The 19,463-nt window shown below is 40.3% G+C and overlaps 1 protein-coding gene and 1 pseudogene across 2 annotated transcripts in view; one reads left to right on the top strand and one right to left on the bottom strand.

Annotated features, from left to right (window-relative positions):
• Positions 1-19,463, top strand: part of TMEM232 (transmembrane protein 232) — a 274,691-nt gene that overhangs the window by 36,947 nt on the left and 218,281 nt on the right. For both annotated transcript variants that reach the window (XM_060416083.1, XM_012179047.5), the window contains exons 4-7: positions 4,126-4,237; positions 10,520-10,625; positions 12,820-12,977; positions 17,941-18,040. In XM_060416083.1, coding sequence (XP_060272066.1) covers positions 4,126-4,237; positions 10,520-10,625; positions 12,820-12,977; positions 17,941-18,040 — 476 coding nt within the window. The remainder of the gene's footprint in view (positions 1-4,125; positions 4,238-10,519; positions 10,626-12,819; positions 12,978-17,940; positions 18,041-19,463) is intronic.
• Positions 6,446-10,224, bottom strand: LOC105613964 (probable sodium-coupled neutral amino acid transporter 6; annotated as a pseudogene).

The following is a 19,463-nucleotide window of genomic DNA, read 5'->3' as shown; positions in this document are numbered from 1 at the left end:
GACAAGATTTTGAAAAGACAACTTCCATTCTGTCATGTTCCAGTACCTGTTTGCACATCAAGGAAGCTCAAGTGCCATTTCTGCAAAGAAACTCATTCTGAACATTTAACCAAAAACCATGATTCTTATAACTAATAGTTATCCAGGGCCGAATCTGTGCCAGAAACTAGACAATGTGCTCCCCTTGAACGCTTTTCAAATTTCTACTAGTCTTGTACTCATTTCCACAGATGGGAAACTATAGCTCACACAGATTAAATGATTAAGCAAAGATTATGTCCACAAGGGGTACTGGAATCATGATTGTGCTTCTGAGCTCCACTCAGGATTGCGTCTCCTGAGTGCAGTCCTGGGCGGAGGAGTCCTGGGCGGAGGAGTCCTGGGCGGAGGAGTCCTGGGCGGAGGAGTCCTGGGCGGAGGAGTCCTGGGCGGAGGAGTCCTGGGCGGAGGAGTCCTGGGCGGAGGAGTCCTGGGCGGAGGAGTCCTGGGCGGAGGAGTCCTGGGCGGAGTCCTGGGAGGAGTCCTGGGAGGAGTCCTGGGTGGAGTCCTGGGTGGAGTCCTGGGCGTCTCCTTTATGCTGCATGTTTATGTTGCTGTTTGTGATTTGTTCCTTCCTGGGTAGTGAGATTTTCAGGCCAGGCCTGATTGTTCTCTTATCCCTCATTGTGTCTAGCAAAATATCTTGTATGTGAGAGGCTTTCGTTAAACGTTTACTGAACAAGTGAACTGTCAGCTTAAAGAAAGTCCTAAATTCACAGATAATGTAAATGAAGAACCGCTTGGATTGGATACCCATGCAGTCTGAAGACTTCGGCATGCTTCTTTTATGTCAAAATTGGCATGATGACCTTACTCATGACCTGTTCCACAGGACTGCGCTTACACACTCACACTCAATTGCATCTGTCTTTGTGAAACTCTTTGATGTTTTGAAGAGACTGGAATGTATGAAACTAAGATGTATTTTCCTTTAAAATGCCCCTATTTACTTTATCAAGTTTTCTTTTGCTTCTTATCATGGGTTGTGCTTATCATTAAATAAGCATTCATTTGTATAACAACCTCTATTTGTAGTGGGAAAAGAAACAGTTAAAATAGTTGTATTTATTTCCCATTAAATATTTACTGACATGAGCTGTTGGAGACCAATTAAAGTACTCAGTATCTGTATAGAAAGCTGGGAAGCATTAGCTTTCCATATTTTTAATGATTCATTACAGGCCACAGCCATATTGAAAAATAATTGATAAAACTAAAATTATTTAAAAGTATAATCGAAGCATAGAAATTGAATTGGATATTTTCTTCCTGAGGCTTTACTCTGCTTTACAAATAAAATTACAAAAATGCATTTTCCTTAGAGCCTATAGAAAAGGTGCGATAAATATCTAATTTCAAAAAATAGATTTTTAACTTGTATTTGAAACCCTTGGATACTGTCTATGTGTGTGTCTGTGGTTCTGTGGTTGTCGGTAGGGAAATCTGCTTAAATGAGATGGTTTTAATTTGAGTTTCCCTATTTTATGATGTTGACTGTGGTCTCACGTAGTTATGGATTTCTTCTCCTGTCAGTTATTTGTTTTAAACTCCGTTTTCTATTGCTTGAGAGTTCCTTTTGTATTCTGGTTATATTATGGATATGAGCCCTTTGTCAGTTACATGTCTTGAAAATATGTTCTACCATTTGAAGTTTTGCCTTTTAATTCTCTTATGATGTCTATGTAGACATGCTTACAAGTAGAGGTGGTAATCAAATATTTAACTACTGAAAATATTCTGATAACTCAGAATAGTGTGCAGCTACCAAATACCAGCCTTATGTACAAGAATTTTAAGAAATTACAGTATCAGGTAGCAGGGAAGGAATGAGAATTTGTCAAAGAAATTGTGAATTGCTGCGTACATCCATACTACTGCGTATTAGGATCAGATGACTTGAGTAATGTCTGAAAAATTTAATGAAAGAACATGCTGCAGTGGTAATTACATGGCTCTGTTTGTTAAAAAGAGTCACATAGCTTGATTTGTTTGTAAGCATTGATCTTGGCTGTTTCTGATGGGTAGAGTTGGAGACAGTAGTGTTGGGAGGCCCCCCTGAATGTTCAGTTTGTTATATACAACACTGTTGCGTTAACACTTTAAAAAAATCTAATTTCTAATGAAATTAAGAAAAATACAATGGATAAAGGGACTATCTTATTTTTATTCCCATACCCCTCCATACAAAGGGGAAGATTAAAGCTATTTTGGACTCTTCATGCAGAGTAGGTCCATGTTGATCAAAGACATGTCATCCCAGATGACTGTTGAGAGTTTTCAGCCAACCTTTACCATATCTATCAATGCACATATTTCCAAGAGCAAGAGAACAGAAAGTCAAGAATGAAGTTATTCATTCCAAATGCCCAGTTCTGGTAGACTTGGTGAGTTCTGACAGGTCAACTCTTCCACTGTTTTACCATGTGCTTGAGGGCAGGGTTGTTTGTTTGTTGGTTTCATCGTGAACCCTGGTTCCAAGGTTAGTGCTTGAAACACAGAGATAGAAAATGCTTACTGATTGACTGAGTAAACGCATATTTTAGGTTGGTAGTTAGAGTTTGTCATTTCCTTCATTGCTCCTCACCGGGTTATCTATTTGGTTCTAGTTTACGGAGCGCCGTGCTTTTATCTCTGCTTATCCTGTGATTGGGCAACACTGTGATTACTTTCACATACATCTGTCCTCCCAATAGGACTGTGAGTCACTCAGGGGCAAAAATCTGGTTTTTATTCATTTACTCATGTTTTTTTCCTATATCCCACGGAGCAATTAATTCAGAAAATTATAAATACAGTAAGTTGTTGAAAAATGTGTTTTATTCTCTCAGATCAGCGCTTTTAAGAGTATGACTCCAACAATTATTTTATCACACAAGCAACTCATTGATTCTGCTATCAATTTTCTACTCCTCTGATATCACTTTGATCCCATGCTGTTTTAAACTCTGTGATACATCATTATAATCAGTTTATTCACTCTCTTGCATACAGCCTCAACTTTCCTCACTTCTCTTTAAAATACTTGTCTACTCTCTCTACACTTTACCTATGGGATGCTTCCCATTCAAAAGACTTTAAATACCTTATGTGTGCTAATGACTCAAAATTTATATATTTAGCCTGAACCTTTCCAGCAAGTTCAGACTCCTACGTCCAACTGCTTGCTCTGCATCTTCGTTTGGACAGCCAGGGTCAACTCGAAACACGTCCAGTGCTCAAGTCATTCTCTGCCCTCACCCCAGGTCTCTTCCTCCAGCAGCCTTTCCCACCTTGGCAAATAGCAGCTCCGTCCTTTCAGCTATTCAGCTCAGTCGTGACTTTTCATTTCTCCTCTTACGCCTATCTCCAATTCATTGGGCAGTTTGGTTGGAGTGAATGTCAAAATATACCCATTATCTGGACTCTTCCCTTTGATTATTTTCTCTAATTCTGATCCAAGCCAAATTACCTCTCACCTGAGTTTGTGTGTGCCCTCACCCTTGCTCCCTGCCTGAACTCCAAACTCTCAGCACAGCAGCAGGATGATCCAGTCAAGACATAAGTTGGATTATGCCACTGCTCTTGGCTTCCTGTCTCATCCAGAGTTGATTTGGCTCATTGCCGCCTCTCTGACCTTGCTACATGACTCTTTCCTCTCCTGCCAACTTCTCTTCAGCCATAGTCAGGCTGATTCCACTTTCTTGGAGGGAAGAATGTTTCAGCTTACATTGAACCAACACTGAAATATGTGAGGAGATAAGTCAGTTTTCAGCATAATGAAGTGATGCTGGATTTTACCTATAAAGAAGACATATACCAACATGACTTCTGGTAACTATGATACAGGGTTTTCTTTTTCAAAGGGCTAAAATTTCTTTGATATCACGAGAATTATGTTTCTCAACCAAGAGTATGATAAGATTAATCTAGGAGGCCTGGAGATATGTCTACATAGATATATTACTTTACCTGACTTTTGTGTGTGTGAGACTTTCTCATTAAGGTAATTTTTAAGGAAATAGATAATACTTAGCCACTGGAAGTTTGATTAATTGAAATTTGGAAGTCATAGCTATAATTACTGTTTTTTTTCTTTTTTTGGTTTAGGCTACCATTTTCAATCACAAAAGAATTCATCTTGAGATTCAATCAAACCAAAAATCCGAAAGAGGAGGAAGAACTCCTGGACATAGCTAGAAAAAACATCATCAAATGCAAGGTAATGGCTGTGTGATTACTTGGTACGTGAACTTTCTCTTCCAGTTGGTGGATGATTACATGTTCTAAAATATTGAAAGAAAAAATAAGAATACATATTTCTTTAGTTATAAGTTCAGTTCAGTTCAGTCACTCAGTCATGTCCGACCCTTTGCGACCCCATGAATCACAGCACACCAGGCCTCCCTGTCCATCACCAACTCCTGGACTCCACTCAGACTCACGTCCATCGAGTCAGTGATGCCATCCAGCCATCTCATCCTCTGTCATCCCCTTAGACATAGTTAAAAACACTAAATGCAAATTAAAGATTATGACCAAATTATTCAATGTCAAATGGCTTTTGGATGAAAATTATTCATAAATTATTGAGGAATACAGCTGTTGACAGTAGTCCAAGAGTCCACATCAAAATATCACAGGCCAGTAAATAAATATTTATTTATGAAAATTCTACATTTGACTGAAAAAATGTTAACAAACATATCTTGTATTTTCTTTAAAAAAGAAAAAAAAAAAAAAAGGACAGAAAGGCCTCCTAAACATCCACTGTGCATGCACAGAGTACTCTGTTCTTTCTCTGCAACAAACTATTCACCTAACCTGCTAAATACATTCTTTAGGAACATATCATTAATTCACAAATTTTCAAAGAATATAAAAACAGAAGAGAAGGTAGAATAAATCTTTGTTTTACCTTTTCTTAATTAGATACCATTTAAGTTTTGACAGAGAAATAATATGCACATGATTTTGCAATAATACTAAATGACTGGTGAAATAAAAACTGCACAAAACAAATGAATAAATTAAGCCATCTTTTTTTTGTGGCAGTTATTTCCCAGTATTTTATTCATGGTTTACCATATATTTAAATTAAAAAAAAAATCCCTGGAAAATGTTGATTAGAAAAAAGAATTCAACACCCATTTATGATTAAAACTCTCAACAAGGTGGGTATGGAGGGAGCATGTCTTAACACATTAAAAAGACATTTATGAGAACCCACTGGTGGCTCAGACAGTAAAGATTCCGCCTGCTGTGTGGGAGACCTGGGTTCGATCCCTGGGTTGGGAAGATCCTCTGGAGATGGGAACAGCTACCCACCCACTTCAATATTCTCACCTGGAGAATCCCTGTGAACAGAGGAGCCTGGCAGGCTACAGTCCATGTGGTTGCAGAGTCAGACACGACTGAGTGACTTTCGCTTTTCACTTTCACAGTCAGTGTAATACTCAGTGGTGAAAAACTGAAAACCTTATTGCTAAAGTCTGGAACACAGCAAGGTTGTCCACCCTTACCACTTCTATTCGGCATAGTGTTGGAAGTTCTAGACATTGCAATCAGACAAGAAAAGGAAGTAAAAGTTATCCAAATTGGAAGAGAAGAGATAACACTGTCATTGTGTGCAGATTACCTGGTGCTCTATACAGAAAACCTTAAAGCCACCACACAAAAACTACTAGAATGGATAAATGAATTCAGCAAGGTGGTAGGATACAAGATTAATATATAGAAATCTGTTACCTTTCTTTACACTAACAAGGAGATATCAGAAAGAGAAAGCAAAAGAAAAGAAGCAAAGCCATTTAAAATTGTGTATAAAAAAATTACCCTAGGAATAGACATGACCTAGGTGATTAAAGACTTGCATGCTGAAAACTATAAAACATTGGTAAAGGAAATTGAAGATGATTCAAAGAAATGGAAAAGTGTCCAATGCTTTGGTTTAGAAGAATTAGTATTGGTAAAATAGCCATACTACCCAAGCAATATACAGATACAATGCAATTCCTATCAAATTACCTATGAGATTTTTCAGAGTTAGAACTAAATCCTGAAATTGATATGGAACCACAAAAGACCCAGAATTGTCAAAGTAATCCTGAGGAAAAAAGAACAAAGCTAGAGGTATGACCCTTGCAGACTTTAGGCAGTACTACAAAACTGTATTAATCAAACTGTGTTATTGGCAAAACAGACATATGGATCAGTGGAACAGAAGAGAGAACCCAGAAGTAAATCCACTCACCTACGGTTAATCTTCAACAAAGGAGGCAATAGTTATACAATGGACAGTCTTTTCAGCAAGTGTGTTGGAAATACTGGGCAGCCACATGTAAATTATCAAAGTTAGAACATACCCTCACACCATAAACAGAAGGAAACTCAAAATGACTTAAAGACTTAAATATAAGGCATGAAAGACTTAACTATTAGACATGACACCACAAAACCCCTAGGAGAGAACACAGACAAAACATTCTCTGAAATTGTACCAGTGTTTTCTTAGGTTAGTCTCCCAAGGCAATAGAAAGAAAAACAAAACCAAACAAATGGGACCTAATCAAACCTAAAAACTTTTGTACAGCAAAGGAAACCATTCATAAAATGAAAAAGATAACTTACAGACTGGGAGGAAATATTTGCAAGTGATGTAACTGACAAGAGATTAATTTCCAAAAATATGCAAACAGCTCATGAAGCTCAATATTAAAAAAAAAAAAAAACTCCAAACAACCCAATCAAAAAATGGGCAGGGATCTAACTAGATTTTTCTTCAAAGAAAACGTACAAATGACCAACAGGCACATGAAAAGATGTTCAACATCACTAATTATTAGAGAAATGCAAATCCATACCATAATGAGGTATCATTTCATGCTAGTTGGAATGATCTTCATCAAAAAGTCTACAAATGCAGGAGAGAGAGTGGAAGAAAATGAACCCTCCTACACTGTTGGTAGGAGTGTAAATTGGTGCAGCCACTGTGAAGAACGGTATGGCGTTTCCTTAAAAACTTAAAATAGAGTTACCATATAATCTAGCAATTCCACTCCTGGGCATGTATCTGGAAAAGATGAAAAGTCTAATTCAAAAAGATATATGACCCCAGTGTTCACAGCAGCTCTATTTACAATAGCCAAACATGGAAGCTACCTAAGTGTCCACTGACAGATGAATGGATAAAGAAGATGTGATATATTTGTGCGTGTGTGTGTGTGTGTGTGTGTGTGTATTGTTAAGTCGCTTATCCGTGTCCAACTCTTTGCAACACTGTGGACTGTAGCCTGCCAGGCTCCTCTGTCCAAGGGACTCTCCAGGAAAGAATACTGGAATGGGTTGCCAGGCCCTCCTCCAGGGGATCTTCTGGACCCAGGGATCAAACCTGCGTCTCTTGCATCTCCTGCATTGGCAGGCAGATTCTTTACCATTAGCGCCACCTGGGAAGCCCCAAAATGTGGTACATCCACACAATGGAATATTACCAGTGGTTTAAAAAAGAGCTATCAAGCTATCTTCCTCCATGAAGAGTCATCGAGGAAAGTTAAACACATTTTGCCAAGTGATAGAAGCCAGTCTGAAAGGTTCAATGCTGCCTAATTCCACCAAAGAGCACTTTAGAAAAGGCTCATGGTCTTTATGTAGACAGTAAAAAGATCAGAGGATGCCAATACTTGCATCAGAAATGAGCCCTAATGCAAAGGATGAACTTCAGTTAATGATAACGTATCAATATTGGCCCATCAAGTATAACAAATGCACCTTACTAAAACAAGCTGTTAGTAACATGGGAAACTGTGGTTGTGCTGGAATGAGGGGATACATGAGAACTCTGTACTTTCTGCTCAGGTATCTCTGTAAGCATTAAAACTACCCTGTTAATTTCAAAAATTAAACTCATGAACAAAAGGTATTCAACACATTTAGGGGCATTTTGAATTTGTTTCTCATTTTGATTAAAACTGCTGCGCCTACTTTCCCCTGCCCACTCCTTTTTTGTTCTGCTTTTCTGTTAATGTTTACAAAAATGTTAACCTATGTAAAGAGGAGTAATCCAAGGTGCCTTCCAGAGTAGTTCTTTTTTGCATATGAAGGTAAAGTATTCTTCATAGAAAGTGGGCAAATATTTCCTTCAGTTATTAATCCAGTTAAAAATAATGAGTGCTAAACTAAAATCACCAACCAAAATACCAAAGATGAGCAAGACGGAGGTCCCCACCTTTTCCCATGAGAGACAGAGGTCCCCACCTTTTTCCATGAGAGACAGAGGTCCCCACCTTTTTCCATGAGAGACAGAGGTCCCCACCGTTTTCCATGAGAGACAGAGGTCCCCACCATTTTCCATGAGAGACAGAGGTCCCCACCTTTTCCCATGAGAGACAGAGGTCCCCACCTTTTTCCATGAGAGACAGAGGTCCCCACCGTTTTCCATGAGAGACAGAGGTCCCCACCTTTTCCCATGAGAGACAGAGGTCCCCACCTTTTCCCATGAGAGACAGAGGTCCCCACCTTTTTCCATGAGAGACAGAGGTCCCCACCTTTTTCCATGAGAGACAGAGGTCCCCACCTTTTTCCATGAGAGGAAATCCTCTCTGCTCATTTTAAGAGAAACAGAGTCCTGGGAACACAAAAGTGAAACACACGGATGTACTGGAACCGACCATACCAGATGAGTCCTAACGTCAGGAACACATATTGCGAGTAAAACAGTGATAATATTGCGAGCTAGGGTGGTTGAAGAATTGTGAATCCTTGAGAGTGGAAGATTGGGGAAAAACATCATTAACGCTTTCCTTGCAGGGAAGTGGATTGGAGGGACCATCAAAAGCACAGAAAATAGTCTGCGTGACTTCATGGTCATAAGGACACCATGTGGCAAGTATTTACTGTAACCTGGTAGTAATTCTGATGCTACATCGTCATTGAAAAGTGAGGTACCCAACGAGCGCAGGTATAAAGCAAGTGAGAAAACTTCAAGCAGTTGCTGTGCTGGTTACATCCTGCATCTGTTTCTTAGAAGGGCTTTGAAGTTCACAGTATATGGGCAGATTGAGGTGTGCAGAGAAATGAAAAAGTCACGGTTGGTATGGCATAAGCATTCTCTTTGGAGAAATGAAAGAGCTTTAGTTTACAATCATCTGTAGCACTGTTCTACATAAGTTAGTGTTAAAGGGCAAGGGGTGGAGCATTTTAAATTATTACCACAAGAGCAAAGGACACCATGAAGAAAAGCAATAAACAACCTGTGTAGCCAAGAAGGCCTATTTTAGGAAGAAAGTGCAAGAGGGAACGCCATGCCAACACGAATGATCAATAGTGTGTCTCCGTCAAGACAGCAAGACCCACCAGAGTCTCCAGATAAAAAATCTGAAATAGCAGCAGGAAGCAATTTTAATGATTAAAAGAGAAGATGACATAGCTCCAAAATGTTCTCAATTACTATGGTGCTTGCCAGCACCACTTTTCCAGGTAATCCAAATGCAAAGAGTCCGGGATCTTCGTGAGATGTCACCGGGGTCTGAATACACGAACTCAGCAGGAGATGAACTGAGTGAGAAGCCGTGAGAGCGACGTCAGCGGCAAGAGCCAAACGCAAGGACCCCAGAGCGAGCCGCAGCAAGAGCCCAGCCAAGCGCGCCGCCCCCGTGCTGGCGCGATCGGGTAGAAGCTGAGAGGCCGGGCGGAGCACCGCGGCGCCTGTGTGCCGGCTCCACTGCTTCGATGAGGAGCGTTACTCAGCCATAACAAGGAATGAAGGAATACCATTTTCAGCAATGTGGGTGGACCTAGATATAAGCCTGGTGGGCTGCAGTCCATGGGGTCTCGAAGAGTCAGACATGACTGAGCGATTCCCTTTCACTTTTCACCTTCAGGCACTGGAGAAGGAAATGGCAACCCACTCCAGTGTTCCTGCCTGGAGAGTCCCAGGGACGGGGGAGCCTGGTGGGCTGCCGTCTATGGGGTCGCACAGAGTCGGACACGACTGCAGCAACTCAGCAGCAGCAGAGATTATCACCTAAGTCATGCAGAGAAAGACAAATATCTTACAATAACGTTTATGTGCGGAATCTGAAAAAAGAAAACCCACAAATTAACTCAGTTACAAAACAGAGTCAGACATGCAGACATAGGAAGCCAATCTCATATGATCAAAGGGGACAGTGGTGTGGAGACATGAAGAGTATGCGGGCCGCAGATGCGCATTACCAGATACAAAAGAGATGAACCAGGACTTGCTGAAGAGCACAGGAGACTGTACTCAGTGTCCCATCATGACCTGTAATAGGAAAGAGTCTGGCAAAAGGGATGTATATATGTGTAAGCGAATCACTTGGCTGCATACCTGAAAGTGAAAGAATGTTGTGAGTCAACTCGACTTCAGTGAAAATAAAGGATAAAGTATGAGCAAATTAGTTAAATGTAGGCAATGAAAATCAACCTGTATTAAAATTTGAAAGCCATATATTTTTGTTTGCTTCTTTTATCTTCCCAACTACAGAGAAAACTGGGTCTCAGGACCTTAGGGATGGGGAGGCACGTGCACCTTCCTGCTGCATGGACCGAAGTGGTGTACCTGGCTCAGTGCAAAGGAGAAGTCCAGGACGGTACGTCTGCTGGCCGAGCTCTGCTCAGTCACTCTAAGTGATTTGGATCACCAGTGAAGGCATAATTTGGTAGCTGTAATATTTAGAGACTGTGCAGGAGCCAAGGAAAATTTGCCTTTCTTGTATTGGAATATCTGACAATGTTTCATTATGAAAGTTCCTTTTGTAATTTTGAATTTATGAATTTGGCTGCTCAACTTTCTAATTATGAAATTGTTTTAAAAACTTTTGCTCAGCAGAGTCCTTATTGCTTTTTTCCAAAATTAGTAACTAATTAAAAAGTAATATAAAATGTCATTTAGTGATTTTCAATTACAATAGGCATTATACTTTAGAGAAACTTGTTTTGGCATTTTATAACTCTTACTCATAAAACATTAACCAAATGGCCATTTATTTCTTCACTTGTTTTAAACAGCCATTTTACTCATTACCTTTTCATTTATCACTTCTTATTTCTGTGTTGCCTTTTAAACCGCCCTCCAACCAATCTAAAAAAGAAATTAAGAAACATTACTTTTTAGGAAATAAAGTTCCTTCTATCATTAACTTAAATTTTATGTGTATGCCTTTTAAAATGAGTTTAGAATGATATCCAGATGAGGTCAGAGAGTATTTCGCCACATAAATTGGGGTTTGTAGTGCTATCTGGGTGGAGGAGGCAGTGGTAACCCACTCCAGTACTCTTGCCTGGCAAATCCCATGGGCGGAGGAGCCTGGTAGGCTGCAGTCCATGGGGTCACTAGGAGTCAGGACACGACTGAGCAACTTTACTTTCACTTTTTACTTTCATGCATTGGAGAAGGAAATGGCACCCCACTCCAGTGTTCTTGCCTGGAGAATCCCAGGGACGGGGGAGCCTGGTGGGCTGCCGTCTCTGGGATTGCACGGAGTCAGACACGACTGAAGCGACTCAGCAGCAGCAGCAGCAGAAGTGCTATCTGGGAGCTTTCAAGCGGTAGGGAGAATAAGAATGATTCTGCATCTAACTTGCTTTTACCGCCTTCTGTCACAGTGCTGTCCACAGCCTGGCCCTGTAAAATGTTTTAAATGATACTGAGGCAAGCAGTCTTGACTCACCAGCAACCACTTGCTCTTCCTTGTCACTTAACCTCAGTTTTGTTCGAAACAGCTGCTCAAAGTCTTTGTACAGGTACATTCTTGGAGAGATTGTGAGTTTGGTTCAAGACCCCCATAATAAAGTATTTCAGTGAAGTGAGCCACATGAAGCTCTTTGCTCCATGGTGCTTGTAAGAGCTGTATTTATACTATATTACGGTCTATCAACTGTGCAATAGCTCGTCTGAAAAATGCATATACCTTAATTAAAAAAAGAATGCTTTTGGGAAAGTGGCACTTGCTAGGCTTGCTAGATGTTGGATTACTAAAAACCTTCAATTAAAAAAAAAAAAGAAAAGCTGCAGTATCTGCAAAGCACGACAAGTAAAATGCAGTGTGGCTGTAATGACGGGAGGTGCAGCTGTCTTAGGGCCTTAACTGTGCATTCGTCTTTGTGCAGCTCCTCTGGCCTTACTCCCTCCGCTTCTCTGTCTATAGCGCTTCTGTTGACACTTCTTTGTCATCTGGTTCTGTCCGATTTCCCCACCATTGTGTGATGGTGCTGGCGCTAGAGAACCCGCCTGCCAGTGCAGGAGACTGGGAGATGCAAGTCTGATCCCTGGGTCGAGAAGAAGCCTGGAGGAGGACACAGCAACCCACTCCAGTGCTCTGGCCTGGAAAGTCCCGTGGGCAGAGGGGCCTGGCGGGCTACAGTCCACAGGATTGCAAACAGCTGGACAGGACAAGCAACTGAGCACAGCACGCACATATATGTGCCCTGACCTACCTTTGTTGGCTGGAAGAGCTGGACCGCCTTCCTAGGGCGCCTCTCTTTCCTCGCCTCTCTCCCGCCCTTCCCCGCCTCTGTAGTCTCAAGGGGGCGACTCAATCGCCCTTTCTGATCTAGCCTTGGAAGTCACACAGCGGCCCTTCCTATTGGTTGAAGCCGTCACAAGGCCTGCTCAGCTTCGAGGGGAAGGGGGCATAGACCTCATCTCTAGATGGGAGGGATGTCCAAGACTGCGAATATTTTAAAGCCACAATGTGGTTTTGGTGACTGATTATAAGACTTAATTGTAGCATGTAGAAAAACAGCATGATTTATAAATTATGTTTCTACTTGTCAATATTTCAGAAGCTTTAAATATGCTCTATGCTTCCCTGGACCATGCTGTCTTTGATTGCGATCATCTGCCTGCCTTATTTTTTGTTGCGGAATCAGTTCTATACAGACTCTGCTGTGATGCATTCCAAAAGGCATACTTATACTCGGTTGAAATCAAGCTGGCAAAGGTATGTTTTAAGGTGATTCCAATGTGTATTTTTTTATTGGAGGCTAATTACTTTACAATATTGTATTGGTTTTGCCAATGTGTTTTAATTGTTACATGTACTACATCTGGCCACACGATACCTATTTCAGCTTCCAAACAGGCCATTTGGTTTTATTACAGAATATTCTCTTGTTTGGTAGTTTATTTTAATCTCTAAATATGGACACTACATTATTACCTGATATGCAAATAGAGATAGTTGGAGAAAATAGAGTTTTGCCAACTATGTAAGAAAATAACATTTAATTAAGAATCAAGTTTGTACTTATTTCTGAGTGTATATAGCTTTCTCCTATCTATTTTAAGGATTGCTGAATGCCAGTTTTCCATTTAAAAATGCTGACTGATACGCTCTTTAAATGCTGCCCAGTTTGAGAAGACAGGTTGCTATCTCAGTATTCCATGTCATTTCATAGCTGTAGGACGGGAAACATACTCATGTCGCCCGTGTTTCATGAGGTCCTGGAAGACAGTGTTCACTTCTGTGATGATCAGATTGCCTGCTGCAAAGTTTATTATTAGTCGAAGAAATTTAGCTTAACCAGTGGTTTTATTGCAAAGAAAAACCAGGAGAATAATTTCTTTATGAATAAAGAAAATATATCTGTATGTATACATTTTAGTTGACATACATGTATATACATATCATTTGAAATTAAGTACAGTATTATTTCAAAAAATATGTTTTCCCTTCTTTACTTTTGATTATGAAATTTTGATTATGTTAGAAAGTGGGCATGAAGATATTCATTAGTCATCCAGGGCATTTTGGAAGACGCTGTATTTCAGACCTTATAAGTTAAGTCTAGATTGTCTCTGATGTGTTTTGGGGTAAAAGATTTATGGACACCAGGCAAGAAACAGAACATAATAGAAATTGAACATGCAAAGAACTGAGGCTTTGCATAGAACAGCTGGGGGCAAAGAGACAAGTAAAATTACAATGTCCTTTTCTTCTTTCTTTATTTCCCAAACTGTTCATTATAACAATACCCAAGAGCTTCTATTTATGTAATTATTTTGGGGTTGCAAAATACAGTATCTGCATTGCTTATGTAAAGAGGGTCAGTGTTAGGGCCAGTTTATGGCGGAAAGAGTGGCGTCGAGAAACGTGGATCAAGTGCGTGCCTCTTTTCTCCTTTCCTTTTCATCCTCTTCGGTGACCTTTTCCCATTTCTTGCCTTTTATGTTTCTGCCAGCAAGAAAAATGGCTATAAAATGAAGCTCTAGTCATGTGTACATTGCTTATAATTTACATATACCATGGATTCACTTAATTTAAAAAGATTCCCATATCCTCTCATCTGAGTGGTTAGACTATTTGCCTTGCTTTAGGTGTATTAGAAATGATAACTTGTTTAATCTTCACAATAATCCTAAAAGGTAAGTCTATTATTATCCACCATTCTGCACACTAGGCAAGGAGACTGTGAGTTGATCACGCAAGGTCTCAGCAGGGAAGATTCTGAAGCCCAGGGTCCCATGGACTCTCAGCCATGAGTCTCCTCGTTTACCTGGGCTCCCAGATGTACGAGAGCTTCCCTGCTGCCTCAGGCTGACTCGGTTTCCCTGGCGGCTCAGCTGGGAAAGAATCTGCTTGCAATGTGGGAGACCTGGGTTCTGTCCCTGGCTGAGGAAGATCCCCTGGAGCAGGGAATGGCAACCCACTCCAGTATTCTGGCCTGGAGAATTCCATGGACAGAGGAGCCTGGCAGGTTGCAGTCCATGGAGTCGCAAGTGTCAGACACAACTGAGCAACTAAACCTACCTGCCTATCAGACTGACTGATTTGAATGCTTGCTTTTCATTGTTGTAGATAATATAGATTGGCTCGGAGAAAGCAGCATGCTTTATAAGTGCCTTTGATTTCAGGCAAGAAGCCATTTCAATAATCCACCTTTTCTTTGCAGGAATTTCATTAAATATCTACTAGTCAGTTGGATGCTTCCTTTTCGATTTTTTTCTTGTTGACAGAACAGTGTATTTAAGGGTATTGCCATGGAGTCATTGCTCACCTTCATACACAGCATTCTGTTTCTCTTTTGACAAAAAAATAGGTAGCTCATGCTTGGGAAAAGACAGAAATACCCGATTCCTAATTTTACTTCTTTTCACATTTTGTGCATATTCTTCCCTCATCTGAGTACAGAATCTTAACTACTGGAGTCTACTTATTAAAGTACCATTAGTTTAATATATATGCAAGCTATATACATATAGATAAACCATATATAAACTATAGTTTAATGTATTTTTTTTCACATAATTGCTATTTATCTATCTGTTTTGGGGTACGTTGGTTCTGGGCTTCTTTGTGGCTCAGACGGTAGAGTCTGCCTGACAATTCAGGAGACACAGGTTCAGTCCCTGGGTTGGGAAGATACTCTGGAGTAGGAAATGGAAACCAGCTCCAGTATTCTTGTCTGGAGAATCCATGGACAGAGGAGCCTGGCAGGGGCTACAGTCCATGGGGTTGTGAGGAGTCGACACAGCTGAGCAACTGATGCTTCCGCTTTGGCGCTGGGTCTCCGCTGCTGCACGGACCTCCTCCAGCTGTGCTGAGTGGAGGCCGCTCTCTGGTTGTGGCGTGCAGGCTTCTCACTGTGGAGGCTTCTCTGTTGCAGAGCGCGGGCCCTCAGGTGCGCTGGCCTCAGTACTTGTGGCACGTGGGCTCAGTAGTTGCAATGCCTGGGCTTAGTTGCCCCCGCAGCACACAGAATCTTCCCAGACCAGGAACTGAATCTGTGTCCCCTGCGTTGGCAAGTGGATTCTTAACCACTGGACCACCAGGAGCGTCCAGTTTAAATAGATAGGAATATGAACAGTGTTCTTCAAGCTTCTATAAAGAACATGAAACACACAGCCAACTATTAAAATGTAATACATAATAAATATTATTCACCATTTCTATTTCACAATTAGATAACAGTCAGAGACATGAAGATAAGGGATGAAAAGAGAAGGAAAGGGATTAAAGAGCAAAGGAAGAAAAGATGGGCAGGCAGAGAGAGAAACTGACAGGCGGAACTTCACTCTAGGAGGCAAAGCTTAAGTTGTCAAGCTGCAGAGAGAGTATGCACACCAGTGAAACATGAAGACGGATGCGCAGGGAGTTCAGAATTCTTCAGCGAGAAAGAAACGGCAGGTTTTTCAGTAAAAGCCTAGCTTTTCAGAATATTGCAGATGAAAGCTTTTACAAACCATTTTCCAAGTATAGTCATATAAAGTTTTGCTTTGGGATCAGGGGAAACTCATAATCAAACTGCTATATAATCCAGCAGTTATGCAAGCTGATACAGTTGTCGATCACGTATTTTTCTCTTTTGACCCGTGTTAAATTTTTAAAGTCTTGTTTTCAGTATCCTTCTCTGGTCCCTTCAAAATCTTAGATTATTCTTCTTCTGGTGAATTTATTATTTCTGACTTTAATATTCTCACTTGGACTATTGCAGTGTTCTTTCGAATAGTCTGTTGATTTCCACTTCCTTCGTATCTGACATCAGTCTTTTGGAGAAGCATAGTACTATATCAGAGTGCTTTATATGAAGAGATCCCTTGGCGTGACATAAATATTTTATTTATTTATGAACATGTACTGTAAATCATGCATGTTTATAAGTTATGGATACATTTGTAAACATTCATGATGCATTCTCAAAATTTATTTTAATGATTGACATTTTTGATAGAAATATTTGGAAATCACTGCTGTAATTGAAAGTTTGTGTGTTTTGAAGCAATACACACAGTCCTGGGTTCAAAACCCAATGATGCCACTCATTTGCTTAATAATCTTGTGTGAAGCACTGAGACGTGTTAGGATTATCTTTTGAGTTTAATTTTGTCTTTTTACATGTAGATCTAATAATGCTCTGCATTGTGGCAAAGAGGATTTTGATATATGATCTTGACAGTGATATAGGGATAGTTATTGTTATTATTTGGTACTTTCCTGTAATCTTATGATTTAACAATTTAGGCATTTATATTCCATTTGTTACTATAGTCTGTTTTTTTTCTTACTTTTCATGAAATCTTACATATTTTTTGTAGATATTTCAATTCTGTTGTCTATGTAAAACAGTTTTAGCTATGCTAAGCCACTTCAGTTGTGTCCGACTCTGTGCGACCCCATAGATGGCAGCCCACCAGGCTCCCCCATCCCTGGGATTCTCCAGGCAAGAACACTGGAGTGGGTTGCCATTTCCTTCTCCAATGCATGAAAGTAAAAAGTGAAAGTGAAGTCGCTCAGTCGTGTCCGACTCTTAGCAACCCCATGGACTGCAGCCTACCAGGCTCCTCCATCCCTGGGATTTTCCAGGCAAGAGTACTGGAGTGGGGTGCCATTGCCTTCTCCGAGTTTTAGCTATACATGTGTTTTAAACTTCGCAGAAGTAAGGCACTAAATTGTTCATTTAGTAATGACATTGTGTGAGTGTGTATGTGTGTGTGTAATTTTATGGGGAAATCACACTCTGCACTGGCAGCATATTTCTCGAAGCTGTTACAGCCCAGCACGCACACAGTACACATTCATATATACACTGAAACCAGGCGCTGTGCAGTGCGCTGCGGTATTCTCTCTTATTTTAAAATCCCCTTTCATTGATTTCACGACTCACTTAAGGGGCATGACTTGCAATTGGAAAGACACTGTTCTAAAGGAGATAGAACAAAATAGCATTCCGTATTGGTCATTATATGTAATGGAGAAATGATTTATAAACTTTTTTTTTTCTGCTGAGCCAGTATTTCAACCTTGCTATAAATGTTTTAAAGTTATTTCAAAAGCACATGATCTCAAGTGAATTTGAAATTGTTTCATCAAAAGCAATGGTAATAGTAAAATGGTTTGTTTTCCTTATGGTTTTTAAACATTTATTGATGTAACACAAAAATCTTTTTTCTTTCTCTTTTGACAGATTGGCTATTTGGTCTTCTTACGACTTTTTATATATTTCCTTCACGGTCACCTGGAAAATTTTAAACAACATTTACTTAGGCTTCAACCGTATTTATACGGTAGGCTGTCTTTTATTTTCTATACTTGTAAATGTTTTATGTTATATTTTGAGAAGCTCAGACTATCACTCTAAAGAGTATAAGCTGTATTTTATTTTTTGTGAAAGGTGATATGTGCAGTATTGAAGCGGACAGCTTCTAGGCAAGACTGCATGGGTTTTATGTTTAAATTTCCTGCTTAACTAAGCATCTGACCTTGTCTGTGACTCAATTTTTTCGTCTGTAATAGTATCTGACTTACTGAATTTCAAGTTAAATTCGTAGTCAGGTAACCCTAGTGGTGGTGTAGATGCCGGACTGGAGAAAGGAGAGTGTGGACGCAGGGGTCTGTTAGCTATGATGTTAGAACGGGCAAGAGATTAAAGGTATGAGCTTCTGCAATCAGGATAGATAGAGTAAAATAATTTTGAAAAGTATTTAGAAGATAAAGAAAAATTGGACTTGGTGATCACGTAGATCTAAGCTGTATAAGGGAAAGTGAGCAATTTAGGATGAATCTCAAGTTTTACATATTGACTAGTAAGGTCAAGGTAATGGTACTCTGAACTGAGAAGATTCTGGAGAAACCCTGGACATATTGAATTTGGAGGTCACTCAGGTGTATATACCCAGTTGGGAGCATGTTTGAAATTGGGGAATAAGTAAGCCTGGGAATCACTTATTTCAGAGGTATTAACATGGATAATTTAACAGTCATCATTGTTAATGTGGATGAGGTAAACCGGGACTGGGAGGTGGTGGGGGGAGACATTTATTCTAGGAATAAAGTCTTGGGCAATGTAAACAGTTAATAGATCATTGGAGTAACAGATATCAACTAGGAGAAGAGAATTAAGAGAAACAGGAGGGAGTGATATAGAAATCAAAACAGCAGAGATTTGGGAAGGTCACCATTATCGAGAGCTATAAAAGTATCAAACAATAGGAGCTCTGAGAGCAGTGATGCGTTTCTACAATCAGAAGGTCGTTGTTCTCGGGAGCAGTCCCCAGTGGAAGCACAGTTCAGCCTGGAGGGAAGCCGAGTGGAGGGAAAGTTGAATGACCAAATGGTGAGCTGCTTTGAAAAGCTTAGCTGTGAAAGGAGAAATGTGTCAGTAGTTTGGACGAAAAACAAGATCAATAGAGGAGATTGGTATGTTGTAGGATAAGAAATCAAGAGACTCAGGATACAAGAAAGGGAGTAAAGTTTGACGGGGGAGGCCGTGGAGAAGGGCGTAGAGAGTAACAGAGGAGGTGTTTGGATGCTAGCTGTGAAACCGGGACGCGCGCAGCTGTGGACTGGCAGCAAGGAATCCGCGTCTGTTTCATCGCTCGCTTTGCTTTCTTCATGACGCTATAAATCTCTTAACTCCTCACAGTGGTTAGCGTAGTGATTCACCAGCTATTCAAATATTTGTGGCAAACACGTTCCGAAAAATTATTT

This window comes from Ovis aries, chromosome 5 (assembly GCF_016772045.2).
Source record: "Ovis aries strain OAR_USU_Benz2616 breed Rambouillet chromosome 5, ARS-UI_Ramb_v3.0, whole genome shotgun sequence".
Classification (NCBI taxonomy): Eukaryota; Metazoa; Chordata; class Mammalia; order Artiodactyla; family Bovidae; genus Ovis; species Ovis aries.
Note: the sequence above shows the minus strand (reverse complement) of the source record. Positions and strands in the feature narration are given on the sequence as shown.